Raw genomic sequence first — 25,688 nt, forward strand, 5'->3', positions numbered from 1 at the left:
ATCTGGATATCTGTTTCTTTTACTAGGTTAGGGAAGTTTTCAGCCATTATTTCTTATTGGTCTCCTTGATGATGTCCCATAAGTCCTTCATGCTATCTTCATTTTTAAAATTCTTTTCTTATTTTTAAAAATTTTATTTATTTATTTGACACAGACAGAGAGAAAGCTCACAAGCAGGGGGACAGGCAGGGGGAGAGGGAGATGTGGGCTTCCCACAGAGCGGGGAGCCCCATGTGGGGCTTGATCCCAAGACCCTGAGATCATGTCCTGAGCCAAAGGCAGATGCTTAACCGACTGAGCCACCCAGGTGCCCCTAAAATTCTTTTTCTCTTTTTGCTGCCCTGGTAGGATGAGTTCCACTGGCCTGTCTTTGAACTCGTTGATCCTTTCTTCTACTTCATCTAGCCTGCTGTTGAACAAGCTCCTTCTAAGGAGATACTGGCAACTTGCTTCTTTTATTGGAATAGGCTGAAGGGAGGTGGGAAAGGTATCTGCTGGCTTCCCTTGTCTCTGGGCAAGACTGCAGCTAGCCCTCAGATGCCTGCTAAATTGGAAGCCTTATTCTAAGGTGGCAGCTTTTAAAGTATTTCGATAAACCCCTTTCAGGGAAAGATGGGAGATAGTGTTTTTTTGCCTGGTTCCTCTATGCTGAGCCCTGGGTGGGGATAGCCAGTTAAGAATTGCTTCTTTGTTTGCCACAGTTCTGTGGGACTCATGAATGGAAGCCTCTTTGACTATCAGGGCCAGGGATCAGAGACCCATCCCTTGGGTAAGAGCCCTTAGTTGGGGTGCAGACTTGTGCACAAGCTCCTTCCAGGAGGACACTGGCAACTTCTGGTGGATTAGAGGGAGAAGGTGAGAGAGGCATCCTCGTGTTTCCTTGGTCTTTGGGGAGGATTACAGCCAACCCCTAGTGCCTACTAAATTAGAAGTCTGGCCTGGAGGAAGCAGCTTTCAAAGTATGCAGGTAAACCTCCTTCATGGAAAGACTGGAAGATGGGAGGTTTTGCCTGCTCCCTCTATGCTGAGTCCTGTGGGGACAGATGTGGTGATTGCGGTGTGCCCCGTAGGAACTGCCTCTGTGTTTGCTATAGTCCTGTGGGTCTCATAGTCATAAACTTCACTGGTTTTCAGAGCTAGGTGTTTGGCACTCAGTCTTTACAGTTGGGGTGCTAGATGTAGGGTCCAAACCCTTCGCCCTTCTGGGAGAAGCTGTGAGTTGGGGGTTCTGTCCTGATTGTATGGCACAGTGCCAGGAGTCGGGTTTATGGCAAGAGTGTGTCTCAGCCTTTGCCACCCATTTTGATGTGGGTATTTTCTTATTCATCTGATATGCAGGAGTCACTCAGCCAGTTTCTGGATCTCTATCAGCGGGCACTGCCCCATGTGTAGCTGTAGGTTTGGTGCATCTGTGAGGGCAGGCAGCTCAGGAGCCTCCTATGTCACCATCTTGGATGACTCCTCTCCACCATTCTCGTAGAATGCTTTCCTGGCTTCATGGTGAGAAGGGAGGTTTGGGGATGAAGGAAAGAGTTGTCATTCTTTCAAACAGCACTTAGTGAGTACCTACTATATCCTAGGCATCCCGGGCACTAGAGGTTATAAGGACAAAATAGGTACGAACCTTGCACCAACAAAGCTCTGAATTTTAGTGAAGAGACAGGGAAACAATATTTCAGTGTGATGAATGTATAACAGAAGCATTTACAGTTGTCTGAGAGCTTCAAGGAGGTAGTGGGGTGGGCAGATGGCTTCCTGCAGGTGACATATGATCTGGGTCTTGAAGGTTGAGTAGGAGCTTGGCAGGCAGGGATGGGTACGCTCCCTTTAGACACTATAGATTTGTTACGCAGTGAGAGCACTCACTGTTCCCAAACTACTTTGATCGGCTACTGCCACTGAAAATGACTTCCTTTGTGGCTTTGGACAATACCATTAAAAATCCAGAAGTCTCAGTTTTCCTTCCAGTTGAATAGGGAGAATAACATCTACTCCTTGGAACCACTGGGAAAGTGCATCAATTTATGTGGTTTGCAAGAGCAAGTGTTTACTTATTAGAAAGCCTCCAGAGGGGATATATGGAAGGAGACAGAGCATGGGGAGGAGAACAAGCAGACAAGAACAAGGGGAAGCAAATGGGACTGGACTCTCATTAGCCTGTGATGGATTGATCTTCTGTCACCGATTTCCCAAACTCCCAGCAGTTTCAACCTAAAGCTTGCTCAACATATTAAAACCAATTTAAAACCAATTTTTGAGTTTGCTTTTTTTAAAGAAAAATATTGCATTAATCAAAAAATGCATTAAGTTTAGGGTCAAGCAGCCTAACTGATGAAAAAAAGCCTGACTGGGCCCCAGGAGACATGGGCTTGCTTGACTGGATAATGTAATATCAAAGACTAGAAACCACTCAGCTTTCAAGGGAGAACAGTGGCGAGCAGGCACAAATACTGAAAGGAGAAACCTTACAGGTGAACTGAATTGAAAGGAAATGTGAAGAGGGTTAATGAGGGTACTTTGTTAGTATGAACAAAATCCAGACACGAGGCTGCATCCAAAGCCTTCAGTTCCAAGAGGGGGCCTGCAATTAGATTTTATTGTCGGATGTGTAGAGTGTCCTCCTTTCAAAGATTTCGTATCAGTGGAATTGCAGAGGTCATCTGCTTTTTGAGAGAAATAGAGGGAACAGACAACAAATTGATCCTACTAAAATAAAAGTCCTTTCTCTTACTGAATGGAATTGGGTCTTTTAGTTTGATGAAATAGTTCATGTGGTTCCTCCCTTTCCACGTCCAAGAGTAGCTATGATTGAAATCAGGAGGCTTTGGAGACTTGGTAAATCAGATCATAGAGAATTCACTGGTTATTCTGTATTCTTTCCCCTCCTCTGGCCTGTACCTGGAAGGCTGACTCCCTCAGGCTGTGTTGCAAGGACCCCTCAGGGTTCGCTTTTGGCTGGATGTGGAGACATCAGCAAGAGATCAGAGGGTGGGAGAGAGAAGTGGAGATGTCCATCTTCATTCCCTTCCTGCTTGGGGCCCATTTCTGGCAATGCTGGACCCTCTGTGGTTATGCTGGCTGTCAAGAGGCCCCACGTCCATGGCTCCAGCCCCCAGGGTTATTCCCTGTGTGACACCATTTCCTTCTTTTGTCCCTTCAGGCCTTGGGCGGTCATGGCTCCCCACTGACGCGGCCCTCGGAGGCCCTCCATGTTGTTTGGGTTCTTGCGACTCTTCCCCACCACTGTAGGTCCTCCGTGACCTTTTCGTTAAAATCTCATCATGTGCACATTTGAGTTGGATTCTTTTTCCTGTAGGACCCTAATAAATCAGAGACACAGGGGAAAAGGGCAGCAAAACCCCAAGAAGTTGCCTTCTGTTCTCAGGCAACAGTGGATAGACAGACTCTTCCAGCTCGACTGGTCAATTTGTTTTGTTTCAAATAAGAGGGGTATGAGGTTGGTCCAGCAGCTTGAGCGAGGAAGGAAGGAGCGTCGTTTCAGGGAGGTCTTATTGAGGACCACCTCTTCCTGAATTCTTTCTGGGATAACTGTCCTGAATTAACTATTCTTTTTCTGGATTCCTATCATACTGACCGTGCAGCCCTTGTGGCATCTAATAAAGTAATATAAAGTCTGTGAGGGCAGGTACTTTATCCCCAGAGCCTAGAACAAAGCCTAATGGATTATAGGTGTTTAACACATATTTGATGCGTGAATGAAATAATGTCTTTTTCTTTATAGATGTAACGATCGCTCAACAAACATCTATTAAATATCTGTGCACCAGATAAGATATTTGCCTCTGTATCTTTGTCCATGCAGTATTTTCTGCTGGGATGCTCTTTATCATCCTTAACCCACTATCCTTTTGACAAACTCTGATCTACCTTCCATGACTTTTCTGGGGAAGCATTATACAAAGCTACAGATTTCCTAAGCTTCGTTTTAGCATATCAACATTGTTATATATTTTCCTTTAAGTCTCCCCTGTGACTCCTTTATGTGACTCTGAAGAAAAATATATTTATCTGCAGGGGCGCTTGGGTGGTGCAGTGGGTTAAGTGTTTGACTCCTGATTTTGGCTCAGGTCATGATCTCATGGTCATGGGATCGAACCCTGTGTCAGGCTCTGTGCTCAGTGAGGAGTCTGCTTGAGATTCTCTCTTTCCCTCTGCCCCTGCCCCTGCTCACTCTTTCTCTAAAATAAATAAATAAATAAATAAATCTTTAAAAAAAAAACTTATCTGCAGTTTTCCAGCAGAATGTCTGGTGGATACAAATGCCTGATTTAATGTTTGCTAATTGGTGGTCTTTGCAGATACAGGCCCCTGGGTCCTGGTCATCTATGCTTAAGGCCAGCTCTAGCCTTTCTCCCACTTTCCTGAGTTGAACATTAAGGTTTGAATGGCTTTAAAAAATTCTGGGGGGTTACCTCAGTCTTTAACACCATGGTTGGTTAGTTCTTCTTGAATGGAAGCCTTTGTCCATGTTTGTGGTCATAAGAGCATACGGATCTAAGTTGCTAGACCAACTCCATTTCTTGGCGTCTTGGTTTAGTCTAGCTCTTCTGGGCTACAGCGGTGCTGAGGCAGGGGTGCCTCAGGGATAATATTATTCCTGACATCAGTATGCAGTGAGCTCGTACTTGAATGCCCCTGGGCTAAAATAAAATCACCAGAAAGAGTACTTGCTGCTTCTGTTGCAGAAATGGCAATATGCTCATGGCCAACATTTTAGAAGCCAATGAGAAGACCTGAATTCACTAGTTATGTTTATGTGGTTGTGTTAACATCAGTAAATAAGCCCACAGAATACCTTACAAAGATATACTTCTTTATGCTCTGATGTCAGAACATTCAGATATTTTAAATTCTGTACTGTAAAATTAAAGTGTTCTGAAATTTCTATGTCTATTTATGAGATTCCTGTCAATAAAGTAACTAAAAGATTTATCTGGGTAGATTTGATGTTTAAAACCTTGTTAACATCTCTATAAGTAGAAAAATAGTGAGCAAATTCATCAACTGTGCTGAAATTTTTATTCCTTTCCTCTAAGGTTTGGCTGATCATAATTAATAAATAAAAGAAGATGTATTTGCATTCCCCTAAGTTTGATATAGTACATTGGAGATTAAGGCTCAGTAAACACGTTCTTTACCTAATCAAGACTGAAATACAATTTAGCATACTTCATGATATTGCTTAGAAACAATAATATCCTTGCATCATATAATACTTCTATGCACATCATTCATGGAGATAGTTTCACCACTGATTTTAAACAAGGCACTTTTGAAACAACTATAAATGTGGGGTTCATATTGATTGATGTGATTCAGAAATTGTTAAATTGTTTTTTCTTTCCTCTAAAGACTCCTCTGATCATGCTGTGTTCCTTTCCCCTATTCCATATCCCCCTGGGGCATATCCCAATGGCCATCTACAGGTGGGTGGTTCTGGGAGGGTCGTGAGGGTGGGATAGCCAGAGTCCCATTCCCCGTGGCTATAGGACACTAGTCTGGTTTTGGGTTTTTGGTTTTGTTTTGTTTTTTGTTTTTTTGTTTTTTTTAGATTGGAACCCTCTTGACCTTCAGGAAAAAGCTTCTGTCTCTCACCCATATCCCGAGCCCTATTTTGTAGAAGGAAGAGGGCACTCTACCTGAGTAACTGCTCCTGAGGCTTCAAATAGGGTGCCGCATTCACCTTCATGGTACGCTTCCTTACAGTCCCGGCAGAAGACAAACTGCAGAAAAACACACACGTGTTAGGGATGGGTTTGTTGGCTGCATTTGGACCTAACATGTTTTTCCTTTTCCACGCTCACTACAGTCATTCCTCTGACTTGTGTGGTGGCTTCGGTGCCAAATTACTTTTTGCAAAGAGAAATAGTTATATTTTGATGGTATTGTTCGCTCTTTACTAAATAATGTTCCAAGCCCTATAGCAGGGTTTCAAAGATGCATGAGTCTTATTTCCTATCTTTATGATGTTTCCAGTCTGGCAGAAGAGACAAGAATGTAAATAAATATTTGTCGTTGAGTGGTACTGGTGTTAGGATATGAGGAAATCAACTTTATTCAAGAATTTCACATCCAAGATCTGTTTACATACACAGAGGATTTATAAGTTCATGTTAGTAGACTTAGTTTTGCACTGAAAGCCTATTACGGAAAGAAGAAATAAATTGTGTCCCCTGTGAATTTATATGGTGAAGATTGACCCCCAGTACCTCAGGACGTGATTGCATTTGGAAATAGGGTCTTTGAAGAGGTAAGTATGGTAAAATGAAGTCAAGAGAGTCGGCCCCAATCCTGCGTGACGGGTGTCTTTATAAAGAAGAGATTAGGACACAGACAAACGCGGGCTGAGAGATGACCATGGCGGGACACAGCAAGAAGGCAGCCATCTGCAAGTCAGGAGAGAGGCTTCAGTGGAACCAACCCTGCTGACACCTTGTTCCTGGGATTTTAGCTTGTGGGAGTGTGAGAAAATAACTGTTGTTGTTGGAGGCCCCCAGTCTGTGGTACTTTGTTATGGCAGGCACAGGTAGCTGATACCCGGCCTGGAGTGGGTCTGCTCACCTGGGGACGGTGCCCCTTTCATCATTCACACACCACAGAATGGAAGAGACCTGGGGAGCAACTCACTGCTCTCCACCCGCCACCTTCAGGGAAGGAAGCCACAAAGCGAGTGCTGGAAAAGGAAGCTGTCCTCCCACCGTCGGGAATCTGGAGGCCCCTCTAGAACCATCGCCACCAGCCATGCTCCAGAGGGTGTGGCTAAGGGTGTGGGCCCTGCAGCCGGACACATGGGACTGAAGCCATCATTCCATCATCTGCCCACTGACACTCCCCGGGAAGCCACCCTGGCACCTGTGCCTCAGCCCTGTGCCCTTTGAGAAGCGAGGGTAACAACAACAACTATCCCGTCGGATCCGTGCGCGCGGTGGGTGAGCTAGTCCATGTCAGCTGCCACACGACATGTTCTGAACATCAAGCAGATAACAGCCAGGGACTATTTCCTCCCCTCCCATCCTGTTTCACAGCTGAGGAAGGAGTTGCTTTACCAGAAAACAGGTTCCCTTCCAGAAACATTCTCTAACTCCCTGGGGAGGAACACGTCTCACAGTAGAAACTGTATTTGGAGAAGATGCTCTGGCAGAGAGGATCAGGGAGTACGGAGTGTAGGCAGTGGGGGGTGGCTTTCCAGCATTGGCCCAGAATGAGCTGGTACTCTTCCCATGGAGAGGCAGGTTCTAGGTCTCTTCTGCTTAAATAAGCATGCGTTCACTACTTGGCCAATAGCCCATGGTGGAGGTGATGGTATGCTGCGTTCTGGGCCCAGGCCTGAGGAAACGGGCAGCTTCCGCTGCTGCTAGTGTTCCCGAGCTACCTGCAGGCAGCCGGCACCAACCTGCCTGCCGGGCGTCTGAGCCGTATTTCCAGGGGCTCTTCCAGCCCCTGGATTAGTTGCCCCAGCTGATCCCAGGTGGAACAGAGACAAGCTGTCTTTATAGGACCCTGCCCCAATTACGGCCTTGTCGGAAAAAAACAGGAATTCCAGCAAAACAGGAACAAGACTGTTGTTGTTTTAAATCACTAAGTTTTGGGGTGTTTCTTACACAACCATCGATAATGGATAGAGTAATGGCAGCGAGAATCCAGAAGACTCAGAAAAGTTGCAGAGGCTTGAAGTTCTCAAATGAATATTCTATTGCACGAGCCAGGAGGTCAGCGCAGTTTTGCTTCAGATAAGACTGGTTTGAACTGATAAACAAACCCCCAGACAAACAGGGTACAGAAAAGTCCAGCTTTATCCCCCGATACATCACCACCCTTCCTTGCCTCCAAAAGAACAGCCCGTCTGAGGCCGTTTTCCTTCATGCTGTCTTCACCACAGAAACAGAACTCCCTCCTTCCCTGTGTCCAATTTCTTGTTTCAACAGCTCATCTGAAAACTGTCTTAATCACCGAGCATATTAAACAAGAAAGGCAAGGATTTGTTAAGGAAAAGGTCTCTATAGATATGAGGCAATCTACCTTCTAGGCATTATTTTCAGAGTGTTGTAGTCTTATTTCTTCTCACAGCAAAGAGACTGGTCCTCATTTTGTGGGACATAAACTTTATTTAAAGATTCAGGTTGGTGGGAGACGGGTGTGTCAGGTTGTCTTTACACAATCTGCCAACACCACTGGGTTTTAATTTCTGGCATTTTTTATTTTCCCTGAGCTGAAAGCTAATCCAGTGAACAGAGAATGAAGTGGATCTTAGGGCCTCCTCTTAAGATGAAAAACAATTTTTTTTTTCAAATTAATGTGTCCACTCATCTTTGGGTTTGCCCCAGAGCCATTGCTTTGCTCTCACATGCTACGTTCGATTGAGCCCGGACGGTTCAATCATTGAGAGGCGCTCACTGTGTGATTTCATCCCAGGGCCTTCCACAGAAGCAATCCTGATCTCTCGGCGTGACAGGGAAGACACTCCACAACTTATTAGCTAGTGGATGAGATATAAAATCAGTTTCATGGTAGACGAACACCCTGGAGGTTGATCAGTTTGTCAGAATAAATAGGTCTTTCCTGACACAAAGACATTAAATCCCTTTCACACCGGGACTACAAAGAATGGACTAAAAACATACAGGAAAGGAAGTGCACACGAAGATGAAGGCCTCCCCGTTTCAGCATGGCAAGAGGCAAGCAAAAGCTGCAAGAATCCGCTGGTGATAATTTCATATTAGTGTACTTGTTCATTTGCTTCCGTTCAGAGAATGTAACTTAAACGTAGAGATATCACGCAGCGGGCTTCCTAGTTAAATAACTTGCATCTTTCTCATACAAAATGGGGAAATATCTAGAAGGTCTGATCTTGAAAATGTTCGGGTGTTTTGTTTTGTTTTAAAGTGGGGGAGAGATAGAAGGAGAGGGAGAGAGGAGAGAAAGAATCTTAAGCAGGCTCCATGCGCAGTGCGTGAGCCCCTGGCAGGGCTCGATCTCATGAAGCCGAGATCATGACCTGAGCCGAAATCAAGAGTCAGATGCTTAACCGCCTGAGCCATCCAGGTGCCCCCAAAATGTTCAGGTTTTTAACTATGTTATTCAGAATTCAACCAGGTGCTTGTACAAGTGCTTAGGCCCTTTAGTTCCCAAACTGTGCACTGAGGCACTCTGGAGTGCACAACAAGCTCATGGGGGTGTAATGGGATATTTTAAATTTTTGAAGAAGACACAGTGATACTGTTGTTCACTGTGTGAATTACTAACTCAAGGCGGTTCATGGTGTTACTGCAGATTGTGCTTCTCTTCTTCTGATGACATAACTTTGCAGAGCTGGGTTTTTGGTTACTGTGATAGAAAAACAACTACCATGTGAGCATCTGTCTGGAACAGGAGATGTAGTTATTTAGGAATGAAATAAAAATATTTTTTCTTTCAATTTATGTGAACTATCTTTTCAAATGACTATTGTGTTGCTAAGACATTAATTCTTATTTATCTTACTTGGACCTGAGTATTTAATAAACAAAACTGTTTGGACCTAAGTATTTGATAAACAAAACTACATTTCCTCTGGTTTAGGAGCACCATGAAACACTTACTGAGTTGCTAGGGGCAGGGCGGACAGAGTAAGGTTGGGGAACTCTGGCTTAGGCATACACAAAACTCGTTGAGGTAAGGTTTTGGGCCAGTTTTCAAACTGTCAGTGGCACAGATATTTCCAGAGAAAGAGCTTGAGAAGATAGATCTGGCTCCCACATTTTCACATTCGGGGTGCTGACCTTGCCTGACCTTGCCATGTGACCCCATCTGGGGCACATGGGTCTTGTTCTAACCCATAATGCAGAAGGCTGCAATTTACCTGGGACTTGCTATGAACTAACCGGGGTCTCACATTTGCTAAGGTGACCTTAGGAGTAAATACTAATTGAATGGAAGGGACTACCAAACATTTATGCAGTATACTTTTCCTGGATTGTTTTCTCTTGAGATAGATCTGATAAATGCCACCAATTTCTGTAGTTAACTCTAAATTAAAAAAAAAAATTAAAGACTTTTAAGGGACACCTGGGTGGCTCAGTTGATTAAGCATCTGCCTCCTTCTCAGGTTATGATCCCAGGGTCCTGGGATCGAGGCCGGCATTGGGCTCCTTGCTCAGCGGGGAGCCTGCTTCTCCCTCTGCCTCTACCGCATCCCCCACTGCTTGTGCTCGCTCTCTCTCAAATAAATACATAAATAAGTAAAATCTTTAAAAAGAAAGACTTTAAAAAATTATAAACATCTTACATACTTAAAATGTTGGCTCTCTAAACTCTATCCCTTATATTAGATTTGACTAGAAAGCAAGATATATGGACTGTATTAACTTAGCTCCTATGATTTTAGCTTTCCATGTCAACTTGGCTAGACCATAGTTGTCAATTTTTTGATCAAACGCTAGTCTGGGTGTTTCTGTGAAGGTATTTTGTAGGCCTATAACATCTATACTCAGTTTGCTTTAAGGAGGAGAGATGATCCTAGATAATCTGGGTGTGTCTGATCCAAGCTGTTGAAAGGTTTTAAGAGCAGAACTGAGGTTTTCCCAAGAAGTACAGGGTCTGTCTGGGGACAACAGCTTCCGGCTGTGCCAGCCTGCCCTTCTCAGAGAACTGCTTGTGGAGTTAGGGCCAGAGATATAGCCAGGCTGACAAATGGATAGGTTTATCTCTGTATCTATAGGTCTAAGAGGATAGCTGAGCATATTTCTATATCTACATCTATCTCCTACTGGTTCTGCCTCTCTTTTGGGTGGCTGACATAGCTCAGCTGCTATAGAAAAACTTTACTAGGTCAGTTAATTCTTTTGCAAATGGATTGATAGAAAAAAACAAGGACTTGAATTTTCTATGTTATTTGCAAAATGGTAGCTCGAATCTCTTTCTGTGTGTGTCTTCGAGCCCAAGTACCCATAGGACAATTGCTCTTAGAAGTCAACACCAGTGACGAGTCACTGAACTCTATCTCTGAAACTAATAATACACTATATGTTAATTAATTGAACATAAATAAATTAAAAAAAAAAGAAGTCAACACCAGGAACAAGGTTATCACTCCCAATAGTGGGACCGTGTCCCTTTATTGACAATGAATATGCTAATCCAACTCATTTTTCTCTTTGGATTAGCTGCCTGGGAGGTTTGTGCCAAAGTTTTCACTTAACTGTAGTAACTAGCTCATCCTAGGTGCCTAAATCAACTGTTTACTAAGTGGGAATTTCCCATACGACAAACTTTTTTTATATGAAGTAATAGTAAAACCATTCTTACCATTCAAGTCATATTTTTTGCCTTGCAATTAATATATGTTGACTATTCACCTTAAGGATGGATAAAATCTTGGACCTGGACCATACATAAAAGAATCACACATTGTAATACATGAAATCACATAGTAAGTATCTATTGTTTTAAAAATCTTTAACGTTTAAAAGAAAAAATTGTTTAATGTTTAAAAGAAAAAATTCTGAAGTCAGACAGACCTGGAGACAGAGGTCTTTCTCTATTATTCATTATCCTGCGTGATCCTAATATCTCTTTCCTTTATTTTTTTTGTAAAGAAGGAATAATAAGGTAATGAATATTTAACACAGTTTCTGGCCACAGTAAACACAATAAATGGTTTTCTCATAGGGTTATGATGCTTTATAGGCAACAAAATTCTATTGAAAAGTAGGATGACAGTGAAGCCCCTTGTTAATTAAAGCGATTCCCACTATTTTGCTGTTAACTGTTGTTAGGTGAAAGTTGTGCATGAAACCGGGAACTCCTGGGAAATGCCAGGCTTGTCAACCTTCCTAACTGCTGTAGGGAGAGGGATGCTGGCCTCATTTTGCTTGTATACATGCAGAGGTACCTTCTTTGTCAGTCCCCTAGACCATCCTGTATTACCATGGAGCTATATGGATTGCCCGTCATGTTTATCATTCAATATCCTGTCAGTAGAGAAGTCATGTGATTGATGTTTGACTTCGATTTCCCATATGCCCATCATGGAGACACTCAAAAGGAAATGTATGTGTATTTTCTCTTTGGAAACATGAAAAGGAATCAAATGAACAGCTTCCAATGCAGAACATTCAGCGTCTGCTGATCAATACAGTTGAGAGCCAGTTGGTATCACAAGTAATGACCCTTAAAATAAGGGTTTGATCCTTAAAATTGAATGATCTGTACATGAAAGCCGACGTTTCTTCCTGCCTGTTTTCTGTCATGACAGCATCTATTAGAAAGGCATTTTATTATGTGCCGTTTATTTTTTTCCATAGCTCTGAAGTTCTGGGTTAAAAGAACGGGAGAGAATCAAATCGTGTCTCAGGACCCCTTACTATAGTCAAGGGAAACATCAAAGCCTGAGGCACACATCTGTGCTTCTTTGGGAGCAGATGAAATCGTTTTCTTTCAGGTGTAAGACTTTCCAGAAGATGGCAGCAGTGATATATACGATCCAGCCCCGGTGTGTTAAAAATAAAGTATCCAAAGAGTAAGGCTTCCCATGGGTGACCAGCCACTGATACACGCAAAACTATTCTGACAAGACAATGCAACACAACGGAAGGGGTGTTAGATTATAATGCACTAAAACACAATCTTGAGAAGAAGAAAGTCAGGTTATTTCCTTTCCAGTACACAGCATCTTAAAATCACAGAATTTCAGGGAAGCAATCTTAAACTATGCCATGCTCTAAATGTAAACAGACTAAGACAATCTTTTACATGCAACCTCCAAGTGGCTAAAAAGAAACAATTTTAAGGAAGCTGAATTCCTTTGTATTTTTCTTAATTTTTAAAAAGATTTTATTTATTTATTTGAGAGAGAAAGTGAGTGAGAGAGAGAGAACAAGAAGGGGGGGGGGGGGGGTAGGTAGAGGGAGAAACAGGCTCTCCATTGAGCAGGGAGCCTGATGTGGGCCTCGATCCCAGGACCCGGGTCATGACCTGAGCCTAAGGCAGACGCTTAACCATCTGAGCCACCCAGGCGCCCCTGTATTTTTCAAATTCTATACGAATCATCAAGGATGGTTGAACAGTGCCATCTAGATTCTCACAAAATACTGTGACATTGACCCTCATCCCCCAAATTATTTTTGTTTTAGGGTTGCTACCATGAAAGGCCCTTACTTTCCTTGGTTTCATTTTCATTCACAGGAGCTCTGAAAATTCCCTTTTCTTACATCATCGCGATCTCATCAAGTACTGTGTGTATTCATTCAATCTTCCAGCGTGCGGTGCCTTAATTTATACATCCACTGTAAGTACGATCTAGTGGGAAATTTTTTTACCATCTGTCTCAGAACCAGGGACCCACTAGAGATGATGAGCTCGCACAATGAAGAGACCATGTCTGCTAGCTGACCTTCGACAGGGCTGACCTCCAAACCTCAGGTCAAGAGGGGTCCCTAATAATGCTCCAGACAGTAAGCGTGGTCCTGGACAGTGACCTGTCCGACATAGAACTATAGACAAAGATATTTAAACTTCCTTCTTACTTCAAAATGTTTATAGTTTTTTTTAAACCTAAAAATGCTTATTGGCCATTCATTTTACCTTTCTTTAATAGCTTTATTGAGAGATAACTCACATAGTCATGAGTTTTAAAAAGTAGTTTCTGTATTTTTTGAATGGATAATACATGCACACAGCACAAACTTGAAAGGTGCAAAATGTATATGGTGAAACATAAGTCTCCCTTCCTCCTTGGTCCCCTACATTGCTTCTGGGAGATATCACTGTCACCTGTTTGTATCTTTCCAGAAATTTTTTATGCATTATATTTTAAGATAAAAATGGCATCTAAGATATTGCATTCTGCCTTCTGCTTTGCTTCTTGCTTCTTCATTCGCTACATTTACAGCCAGCCTGCTGAACAGCCCATTCGTCCTACCTAAGCAGCTGCCCAGTATCCTAGTTGATAGATGTGGTTTACTGCATCTAACCAGGCCCCCTGAGGATGGCCATGTAGGTCTTTTCCAATATTTTGCCATTAGAAACAAAGCTGCAGGGAATGTCCTCCACAGGTCAGTTTGCACATGGGAAAGGAAATCCGTAGGATAAATTTCTAGAAATGAAATAGCTGGGTCGAAGGGCACGTGGAATATACATTTGCACACCTGCCCTCTGGAGGATGTGGCGGGCGGTCCATGCCCGGGGGCAAGGTGTGTGAAGGCCCGCTCCCCCCTCCCCAGCTCACTGTGTTCCCACTGACGACCTCCATCAAACAATGGCATGGAAAGAATCTCAAATAAACAGAGCATTTTTGCTAGGACCCCCTTTATCCACACTGCACCACCACAGAGACAGGCTGCTGGCCAACTCACTTACTCCGAGTCACTTTGGAGTCTTGTCCATTTGACTGTGGTCAGTCCCCACCTGCCATTTTCCTGCTTCTCGGACCCAGGCTCTGAGACAAGGTGCACGGAGCCCGTCTTCTCCTTGTTCGCCCTGCCTGAATTTGGCTCACTTGCCGGGAGAGGGCTTTACGTGAATTTTCGCTTGGTGGCTTTAGACACTGAAGGGAGCATCAGGCTCTGTCGCCAGGGTTGTGTCCTGAGCAGAATCGGCCCTCTGCGTGGCTCGCCAGGCACCCCTTACATGCAGCAGGGTGTGATTTACGGCAGCGATGCTCTCCTGAATCCCTCGGCTTCCTCTCTTTGCTTTAACCCTTTTAAAGAACAATTCCTCTGGTGCAGGTCCTCACCCCCACCCAGCTCTCCGGCTCTGGCCTTCACTTCCCGGCTTCCCGTTTCCAAAGGTTAAAGTAGGATTTGGCCATAAGCTGCGACTCTTGTATTTACAATGTTCACACCATCCACAGTCATCTAAACAAACTTCTTGGCAGGCAAATTTTTCTATCTGAAAATTCCCTTTAGCATCTTGAGAGGCCAGCTCAATTTTGCCGTAAAACCAGCATTTCCCAGGCCTTACGGAGCATTTGGCTCCTTCCAGAAATGGAGCACTGGTCACAGAGTATCAAATTCAACATCACTCTCAAATATTGCCATTCATTAGTGGACCCATTCAGATATTGCCATTCATTAGTGAACATGCTTGAATACGGCCGTTCATTAGTAAAATGCACAGCATATGTCTTCTCACATTTTTAACTGGTGTCTAATCCTCGTGACCTTATCATTTACAATCTGTAGCAAGGCACTAGACTTTGTAAAAATGATTACACTCTGCCAGTCAAAACGTGAAATCCAAGCCATATGGCAGTTTGAGCCCAATTTGTCCCCTGCGCCTGTGGGCATCCTTCTGCTCTCTTAGTGTAGCAGGGAGACTGAATGCTTCCCTTGAACACCTGGGCCTGACCCCAGGCAAGCCTGGGCGGGGTCAGTTTTGGAAAGGAGCCCACCAAGTTGGTGGCATCCTTGCTGGTACATTTCAGAGACTTTGTCTTTGGAGATTTTGCAGCTTAAATGAGTAAACAACTGATCAATTACAATATATCAAGCCTCCATCGGGCATTAGGCAGCTTCAGCGGTGCCTGGGGGAGTTTACCTGTTCCTGCCCCTCTCCTTGCAGTCTCAGCCAAAAGTCCAGGTATTTTTCTCTTAAGCACTGTTTTTTTTTTTTTTCCTTATACCTACCTCTATGAAATGTCTGCCTCTCTATGAGAAAATGTTCTTGCTTATCGCCTCCTCTACATTGAGAGGATGTGTGTCCTGTTCATCTCATTTCCCCAGGATCCAGTGTCTGGAACACAGGTGACCAATGTTTGCTCTGTGCATGCCAGGTACCCAGCTCTGGGGCTTACCCGCGAAATAAGAGAGCGGGAGAAGAGTATCATACAATCTACAATCCTGTGCTGAATCGTCCGCAGGGAGCAAGTCTGCAGAAACTCGGAGACTTCGGGTGGGTTGTGGTGGGCTTGGGTCTGTGGGAAGGCATTTGCTTTCCCGCCCTTCGAGCTCCATCCCCTCTTCGGGCAGTGGCTCCAGCGTCAGGCCTAATCTCCCACCAGCTTGCCCACAGCGTCTCAAAACCGCTCCCCACCCCGCCCACCCTCCTAGCTGTTGGAGAAAGAGAGCACTGGGATCAAAGGGCAGAAATTCAGAGCTGACTGAGTGGGCAAGAGTCAGGACCAAGGAGGAGGGAGCCCCCATGCCGCTTCTAGAACAGTCCCTGCTGCCCAGGTGGCCACGCCTCTCCAGAGCCACCTCTCCTCTTCCCCTGCGGCCTCTACTCAGACCACACCCCGTCATCAGCCCGTCGTCCTCACCTGCAGACCTCACATTTTCCCGGAGGCTGAGCCCGCGCCTCCCAGTGTGGGCGGAGGGCCTCTCCCCGTCCCCACAGCGCTTGGGCGCACGCATCCTGGTCGCACAGAGCCTAGGGCAGCGTGTCATTATTATCCACTTCTCTGCACATCTTTCTCACCAGGCTGTGCGCCCCAGGACGGCAGGACACCTTAGCCCTATTTCTGCTGCCGGGGCCTAGCAGGGCCGCTGTCCCGTGCGCAGCAGAATTAACGAGCAGAAGGAGCTAGAAGTCTACACTTCTGAGAAACACAGGGGTGGCGCAGTGTCAGGAGAACCCGGCCGCGAGAGTGAGGAGGTCGGCCCAGGGGCCTGGACGGAGGAGACGGACACATTTCGACGAGGGGGAGTTCTTACGTGACCTTCGAGCCCACACTTCTGGCGCAAGGATGCCGTTTGCGGGCAACTTCAGAAGCTAAGGTCACAGGGATGGCGGAGGGCAGAAGGCTTCACCGCGGAGGGATCGGATTTGGATTCGAAAACAGAAAAAGACAATGAAAAGAAAGAATGAGCTGCTATCGAGAGAGGGGGCAGCGGTGGGAGGAAAGCCCTGGAGAATGTCAAGGCCCGGGAGACCGAAACACTGCAGGGGATTGTGGAGGAACGGAAGAGGGCTGGCTTTCCAGGCTTGCGGAAAGTCGGAAATCCCGGGACAGCAACATGCCGGCGAGAAGGGTGTCTGGAGGAGACCCCTCTGTGCAGTGCCAGCTATGAACCTTCTGGAGTCAAGGGGCAGAGGGGGGTCGCGCAGACCTGGAACAGTCACTGTCATTAGATGACACGGGAGTTGAGGGAGGCCCAGCCGTGCCGAGGACCCAGCGGATGGAACAGCGCCACCCTCTGGTTCCCTGCCGGACCAGCAGCAGCAGCAGGACCTGCCGCCTGTTAGAAGAGCGGCCTCTCAGGCCCTGCCCTGAGGGCTGACTCAGAATCCGCATTTTAGCACCACGCCCGGCGACTTGAGCGCACACAGAACGTTAGAAGCACTGCCCTAGCTCGTTCTCTCCATGAAAATGTACTGAGCACGCACACCGTGTGCCGGGCAGCCCGTGCCTACACAGAGGTGGAGAAGATGTAATGGCCAGGCTCCCGAGAGTCACTGTTCACCCTCCCTCTTATCCTCGCTTCCTCTGCCCAGCCCTCCCTCCACTCGAGAGGTATTTATGGAGAATGTGCAGGTGCTGTGCTAGGCAGTGCAGATGGTAAACACATTGGTCATTGTTTTGACCTCCTTGAGTTTACATTCACTGCGTCCTCATCATGGTGGTGGGCAAGGTTCTGGGGGAGCACAGGGTATGAGCACCCACTACCCTGGGCAGTCATGCTAGGTCGCCAGGAGGAAGTAGAGGGTAAACTGAGGTCCGGTTGAGTTTGGTCCAAATGATAGGCCCCCAAATAGTGCTAATGCCAAGTGTTTGGGCAGTGCATGCAAGCACTGGGCGTTCCCGGGGAAGGATGGCTCTTTACTCAGCACCACTGGGTGGGAGTTGCTGAGAGGTAGGGGAGGTGGTCCCAGGCAGGGCCGGGGACTGCGATGAGAGTGAGGGTGAGGGCTGGAGGGGCGGCTTTGTGGGAGGCTGCAGGATTCTGGGTGGGTGGCCAGGGCAGGAGGAGGGGCTGCAGTGTGTAGGCGCAACCAGCAGCCAGACAGAGCCAGACTGGGGGCGATGAGGAGCTGGGAAGCCTCTAGCACCCACAACACAGCTATTTAGAGAGTCAGCCATGGGGTGGTGGGAAAAAAACACTCATTTAGGAAATCAATTTTTGATACTGGGAATGCATTACCAATAAAACCCAGCGGGAATCAACTCTCTTAGAGTAATTCTGCAGCATTTTTGTCTCTGATTCTGAAACCACTGGCAAAAGGACACAGTCTGAAACAGCACTGTCCATTAGAAAGAGGAGTAATTTTAAAATGTGTTAGTAGCCACATAAAAAAGTAAAAAAAAGAAACAGGTGACATAAATATTTAACCCAATATATCCCAAATAGTATTTTCAACATGGAATCGATACAAGTGCTTTTTCTTTTTTTAAGATTTTTTTATTTATTTGAGAGAGATGGTGCGCGAGGGTGGGGGAGCAGACTCCCTGCCAAGCAGGGAGCCTGATGCGGGACTCGATCCCAGGACCCTGCGATCATGACCTGAGCCGAAGGCAGATGCTTAACCGACTGAGCCACCAGGAGTTCCAACAAGTGTTGTTATTTTACTTTTTCTCCCCCCATGAATTCTTTGGAATTTGGTGGGTATTCTACAATCACGGCACATCTCAACATGGACCAGCTGCCTTCCAGGTTCTCAGCTGCTGCACATGGCTGGTGGCTACCATGCCAGACAGGGAAGTCTGAGAGGAACTCTCTAGTCTTGAGGGCTACTTGGATGATGTAGATGCTCAGTTTAGGAACAACAGAACAAAAGGAAGAACTCCTTCACCAGGATATAAGTAAGCAGGGCAAGGTGAGGTGGGGGGCACAGAGAAAATAAGAAAATGAAGAGCGTGCACGGAAAGAAATTCATATATTTTTTTTTCTAATAAGGGATGCTCTTTATTTTTAGCCTTGGAAGACTGGCTCTGCAGTGTGATGGATGAAAGACCCATAAGACACAGAAAATCAGTCAAATTAAAGAAAATGAGGTGTGTCTGCAGTGAGAATGTCCCTGTCACACACTGTGAGTTATTTGTTGAAAGAAAACCCGAAAATCAGTACTGGCCTGAGTTATCGCTAACTTCCCTGGGTGTCACGGGCGCCTGATTTACCTGCCTGCTCACTTTGTCAGATTGTGTATCCTGGGTAGATAGTGTCCTGGCCATTAATCATGACATAGACTGTGGATCCGACTTGGGCACAAAAAAACGTTTCTGATGTCTGTGACACCATCCGTTTAAGTGATAACCACAGGATAAACTGAATAAATACAAAGTCACAGAAATCTGCAATTCTAGTCCTGTCGGTTTGACCCGGTATTGTTGACGTCTTGTAAGTCAGCCAGTCACGGGGCTTGGGTGAAGGATATTTGCTTTTACTTGTGAAGGATCAAGCCGGAGCCCTGTGTTGAGAAGCCTTAGACCTGCACAATTTGAGCAAGAAGACTTTCATTTGCCAAGTTTAGATGGATCCCGGTGAGTGACGGGCCACTGACAACAAAGCACCAAACAATTCATTTTAGGCACAAGCTTCCAGGTATAAAATCAAGGAGCCATGCGGATGTGATGTACAGCACAGAGTCTAGAGGTATTAATACAGTAGTAGATCTTCCAAGTCCTCATCAGTAGGAAAAATTTTTTTTTTGCATAAATAGGGAATTATGCTGTACCCCTGAAACTAACATAATGTCAATTAACCTGAATTAAAAAAAAAAAAAAAAAGCTTTCATTTTGAAAGTTAGAACCGGGACCTGAATTTCATCCTTGAAGTCAAGCACACACTCATAACAGAAGCTGCAACAAACCTCAAAACCATCTCTGGCCCTCCCCACGTGCATGACATCACCACGCACAGTGATTGCGGGTGTGTGGCATTTGGAGTTTGGAGGCCAGCCACCCCCTATTTAAAGTTCTGCTGGACCTCAGCCACTCTCGGCCCCAGGACCTCTGGCCTAAATTGTCATGACGATTCCAGCTCTAAGCTGGAGAGAAGAGACAGAGAAGGGCCTGGATGTTCATCCACACACCAGTCTCCATGGAGCTAAGCCACTTAACGCTTAGAGGCTTCTTACCAGCGTCTATGTTGTCAACACTTGTTCCAGAAAGTTCGCAGCTTGGGTGCCTGCTCGCGGCGGGAGCATTTCCCACGTTATCCCCCCTGACAGGCATCTGTGCCCTGCGTAGCAGACAAGGGTGAAAGCCCACAAGGCTGAGAGAGCCGGGCCCCACCTTCGGTCAAGGCAGTGCGAAGACCCCTTGGGACGAGTGTTTTTGGAAGATAACACCCGCCTTGGGTTGGGGGTGGGGAGGGAGCAGCAGCCCCAGCCCAGTGCCTTCGGCAACCCAGGAAATGTTATTTCCCGGCAACACACACTTTGCAGTGTCTGACTCAAGTGTAAAATAAAACCCAGACTTACAGGCCTCTCTCCCGTCTTAAGTTTTTTTCCTCCTGATTTTATTGCTTTTGCAAAAGAAGTAGAAAGAAGCTAATTAAGTGCAGCTAAAGAGCGAGTACCTGGACTCCGGGTCTCAGAGCTGCCAAGATAGCAGCAGATTGCAGGGGACAGAAATGAAATGTCATCTGCGTTGCTGCCTCTTTACCAGCACCTTTTTGTCCCAAAGCACAAGAGACGCTCATTAAGCCAAATAACGATGAACAGAGGAGTGTAAACGGTTCACTTTGTGGTGCCCCCCTTTGCTCCCCTGCAGTTTGGTGCCGGAGAGTGTTAGAGCCACGGGGCCCTGGGAGAGCAGATCGATCATCTTTACGGTGAAAAGGCACCGCGTTTCTTCTGCCGTTCTCATGTTGAAACATAATATTATTCTGTATTTTAAAAAATTGCTCAACATTTGGGATTATGCCAGACATAATGGGCATTTAGTGAGTATTTTTAGGGATAATTATAATGATCTAACACCTTATTATTTGAAATTCTAGTTCTGTGTCTAGAATCAAATTTTCAAAAGACTGATAGCTTAAAGGAAGCTTTGCTGCGATCCTGTGGAGGAACGGCAGACTCCTCACTTGTCCATTCCATGAGCGTTTGCTGGGAGGCTGCGCTGATGGGGCAGTGCGGGGTTGGACAGGGCACAGAGGAAGGGGCCAGCAGGCCTCTGGGAGGCTGGGTCTCTGCCAAGCCACCGCCTCTCCTCGTGAGTGTCCCTGGTGGTCCTCCTATGCCCAGCTAACCCACAACAGTGGTACTTTGAATCTCAACTAGGAGTTCGCTTTGGGCAGCCTTCCCTGCCTCCAAGCCTGGGCTCGCTGCTCTTTCGGCATGCTCACCAGCCCGTCCCTAACCCTACGCTCATTCCCATCACCTGTGCTTGGTGTGTCCTTATCCATCATCCACCTCCAGACCCAGGTTTCTTGAGGGTGGGGACGTGGTAATGCCCACCCATGTGTCCCGAGTGCTGCTATCTCCAGCACTTGGCCCTGAGTATGTTCGTGATTCAAGGGAGCCAAGAAGGAAATGGAGAGCTCCTCGGACACGTACACTATACCATCAGTGCTATGACAGGGGTCAGACCTGTCCCAGAGGTGGGAGTGGTTTGCTCCCTCCAGGAAGTCTGGCCAAATTCCCCAGCCCTGGTGACACTTCCAGGCTTGGAGGGGAAACTGGATTAAGTGAGATGAAAATAGGACCATCCTACAAACTAAGCTTGTTACGGTTTCCTGTCTCAGTGACCCCGGCAGCATCAGCCAGTTCCAGTTAGTTAAGATCCCAAATGAAGATAACAAAATGTATCAGGATGTATTCCTCCCCCCCCCCCGTTTACATGACCCGTAATCATACATTTCTATGACTGCATGTTCAGAAAGGCTTTTCTGTCGGGAAAGGTATCATGGGGTGTATCGTTCCCTGCAAATTACGTGAGTCACAGTGACATTTCTTCATCAGAAGGCTCTGTGTCTAAGCAGTGAGATGCTTATTCCAAACAAGCCACAAAACTGTGCGGATGGCCACACCTTCCCCTTTATTGCTACAGAAAACCTGACCCTTCCTCTTTCAAATCAGCAGCAACATACTTCTGAAAAATGTTAAGAGTGCACAGTTGCATCTACTAGGCTGGCTTTCCAGCAGAAAAGTATAATCTCCTCTGATTCTTTTTTTTTTTTTTTTTAAAAAGGAATAGATGCTTCTATTGGGATGGTCTGGCATAGGTTTATTATTTTTTATTTTCATTGAAGGCAGGAAGATCGACTAAATGATAAAGTTGCTTCTTACCAGCTCTGTTGGCTTGAAGACTCTTTGACCTGAATACTGATTTATGTCCCCAAGCAGCTCTCTCAGACCTTTACTTTAGTGCAGACCAAGAATACACTACATAGCGTGAAACAGGCTTTGTCACAGTGACAAGATTTACAATGGGATTTGAGGGAAAAGGCCACTAATTGCCATTTGTTGTCATATGATCATGTACCTCTTTTTCAAGATTGCTGCTCGTTTGTGGCAGGAGCCGTTGCCCACTGAGCTTCTTTACTGAGAAGTGGGTCCCCCATAATCAGTATTTATGGCCAGGTTCTAGGGGATGCGAACAGGAACCAGGGGTCCTTGAGGGCTCACAGCCAGGCAGGCTCATGTTCCGAGTTTCACATCCTGGGGGTAAATAATTTACAAAGTGGCAACAGGCGACCAGGAGTCGGATTAGCTGCAACTCTGCACCTGTGGCTTTCGATAGGGCAGTTGAAACAGTGGATTTTTTAAAAAGGATTTTTGCTCCTATCAACTTTGAAAAATACACTTTACTTTGCTGAAGGGGAATGTTAAGTTAGTCTCAAGAATTAAAATAAGGTTGGGCACCTGGGTGGCTCAGATGGTTAAGTGTCTGCCTTCAGCTCAGGTCATGATCTCAGGTCCTGGGATCAAGCCCCCATCAGGCTCCCAGCTCATCGGGGAGTCTGCTTCTCTCTCTGCTGCTCCCCCTGCTTGTGCTCTGTCTCTCTCTCTCTCTCTCAAATGAATAAATAAAATCTTAAAAAAAAAGAATTAAAATAAGGTTCATGTTGGTAATAAACCCACTAACTAAAGAAGCTAACGAGCAGTCTGTGGACTGGAAAGACCCTGATGACCCCCTGGTTTTATTTTTTTCCCTACAAATATTGGCGATTTGATATAATTCTTGCATTTACAGTTAAATCTTCCCATTTAGTGTCTAATTTTCTAACGTTATAAAGTTTAGTGTGGTGCTCTCTGAAAGGGAGCTTCCCATTTTTGCTATTTCTCAAATCCATCAAAAACGTACAGTGGGTGGCTCCAAGTTCTCCTTTTGGAGCGACATGTCAGATTTAGTGCTTCAGTCACTGAGACGTGATAGGAACGTCTTAGTCTATTCTTCTGCTCTGTGACCTGAGTCATGCTTTGAGTGCAATGCGTTCCATGTCATGACAAAGTGGTTTCTCAGTCCGTATTAGCTCAAACAAAATGCCTGTTAGGCTAATGGCAATAAACTGACTTTCAATAAGCAATTTCTAAACTCCTTTATCCCCAGTAATTTCCATTCCATTCACGTGGAATGGATTCTTCTCTATCCACGTTCAGGGATCAGCAACGTTGAAATGAAGTACAACTTATTTCTGTCAATCTGTGCTCCTTGCTGAGTCATGCTCGGCGCTATTGCCACAATCTAGGATTTGTAAATTTGCAATCATTCTTGCAGGCAATGAATTATGGTGTCAACACGATTACATCATCCCTGAAGAATGTGGAAACGCAGCTGGAATTAGTAAGAATGTTCAGGCACTGGTGTTACAGGTTAGGGCGAAACTCCCACTGCATTGGAGACATTATGCATACTGGCCAACCAAGGTGTTAGGTTTGTTTGATATTTTCAATAAAATAGAATTTTTGAGGAATTTAAGATTTAATTTTAAGATTAAATTTAATTTAACTAAATTATATTAACCTCAAAGCTCTATAATAAGTATGCTCTGTCATTAAAATTCCTTTATATTTTTATAAATACAATTTCACAATTTTTTGCATGGGAAGTCATGCCAAAATTATTCCAGTTATTACAAGATATGATCATGGTAGCTGATTATTAGTGAGTCGTAAATATAGAAATGTGCTGACGTGAGGAACAAGAAATAACAGTGCTCATCCTCTGGCAAAGGTGAGAGAGGAGGGGGTGGGGAAGACACCAGCCCCTCTGTTGGCAGGAAGACCACTCACGGTACATCTGTTTTCTGGGAGGCAACTTCACCTACTGGACAGCTTAATTCCATGATGACGCTAATTGTACAAAGCACCTTCCATTTCATAACAGCTTGACGAAAGAAAAAATCCACTGCCATCTTAAACATTGACATCGATTTAAAACATTAGCCTGATTTCAGAAATGTGAAAACACATAAAAATGTGCTTCTTGGAACTGTGGAAATATTCGTATGCAGAGCCTTAAAAACATGTACACACTCTGACCCTCAAATTTCCTCTTCTAGAAATTCTTTCTAGAAGAAAATAAGAAATACAGCAAAAATTCGGCCGCAGGAAGAGTATCGCCGTTCTGTAGGATAAATACTTCAGTAAATCACAGCGCAGCCTCCGGAATGGATGTTAGGTCACCGTGAAGCAGGGCGTGATGGAGAAATGCAAAGATGTTTGCGATGCGTAATCAGGGACGAAAATTGCTGACACAGCACATCCACACGAACCCATTTCTGTTAAAAAATAGTGTGTGTGTGTGTGTGTGTGTGTGTGTGTGCGTGTGCATGTAAAGAGCATCCAAGAAGCTTTGCAGCAGTGAGTCAGAAATCCCACCTCTAACTACATGGGGTTAGGGTTGCTTTCTTTTTTCCCCTTAGGTTTTCTCTAATTTTTGGACATGTTATGGTGAGCATACGTTGCTTTTGTAATACTGAAGATCTTTCAGTTTTCATTTGACAAAGGTATTTTGGATGAGTTCATGGACTGGGTTCAGGGATCAACATTGCTGAGGGCTGATGAGCATAGATGCACTCCACTGGCCAGAGGGTCAGCTGCGGTGTGGATGGATGCATACTGAATAACAGGAAGGATCTGAAGCTGGGAGGGACACAGTTGTGTGTGTGCTGTTGGCATAAATGACTGCAGGGTTCTTCTTGTTCTTCTTTTTTTCTGTACCCGAATGATACCACTCGAGTCATCCATGGAGGTTAAAAAAGCATCCAGAGGTATAATTCACAACGACGCCTCCTCCCTTGCTTTATTGAAATCTAGTATTAGGAAAGAGCTAAAGAAATCCTACCCAAAATGGACAGGGCTTGCCCATTTACATACGATTCCCACAACAGTTCATAAGCAAACAGCAAGTCTTGCAGATGCTGTACTGGAAACGTCAATTTTTCAAACACTGTGGTTGTGTGGTTGAGAATAGCCTTCAATACTACAAGCATTTTGGACAGAAAATCTCTCAGACTATTAGACCATTATGTGTTCTCTAATGTGCCAGGTTATAATGGCCATATGGCTCCCGGAGTGGGATCTTCAAGAATAAATTACCAAATGGCACATAAGACACTAATAAATACATCGAAGTGGGGAAGGACCCAGTCTTTTCAGCCTGGCACCTTTCCAGGGGCAGAGACGGTGACTTTCATACCGAAAGCACTTTTCAGTTCAGAGGAAAGTTGTGGGCTTGGCCGGATACTTTTAGATTGACAGAAGGTTCAGTGGAATCACATAAGGCTGTCACTATAAAAATGAAAGCAAGCCCCAACCTTGGGTTGATACTTTGCAATAAATAGCAATCTGGGGAATAAGAATTT

At 45.3% G+C, this 25,688-nt stretch overlaps 1 protein-coding gene across 3 annotated transcripts in view; it reads right to left on the reverse strand.

The window, feature by feature from the left end:
* Window positions 1-25,688, reverse strand: part of PRKN (parkin RBR E3 ubiquitin protein ligase) — a 1,304,062-nt gene that overhangs the window by 52,050 nt on the left and 1,226,324 nt on the right. For all 3 annotated transcript variants that reach the window (XM_073894189.1, XM_073894188.1, XM_025866444.2), the window contains exon 10: window positions 5,661-5,744. In XM_073894189.1, coding sequence (XP_073750290.1) covers window positions 5,661-5,744 — 84 coding nt within the window. The remainder of the gene's footprint in view (window positions 1-5,660; window positions 5,745-25,688) is intronic.

The sequence above is a fragment of the Callorhinus ursinus genome, unplaced genomic scaffold, assembly GCF_003265705.2.
Source record: "Callorhinus ursinus isolate GAN/ISIS: 27379988/994484 unplaced genomic scaffold, GSC_fseal_2.0 scaffold6, whole genome shotgun sequence".
Classification (NCBI taxonomy): domain Eukaryota; kingdom Metazoa; phylum Chordata; class Mammalia; order Carnivora; family Otariidae; genus Callorhinus; species Callorhinus ursinus.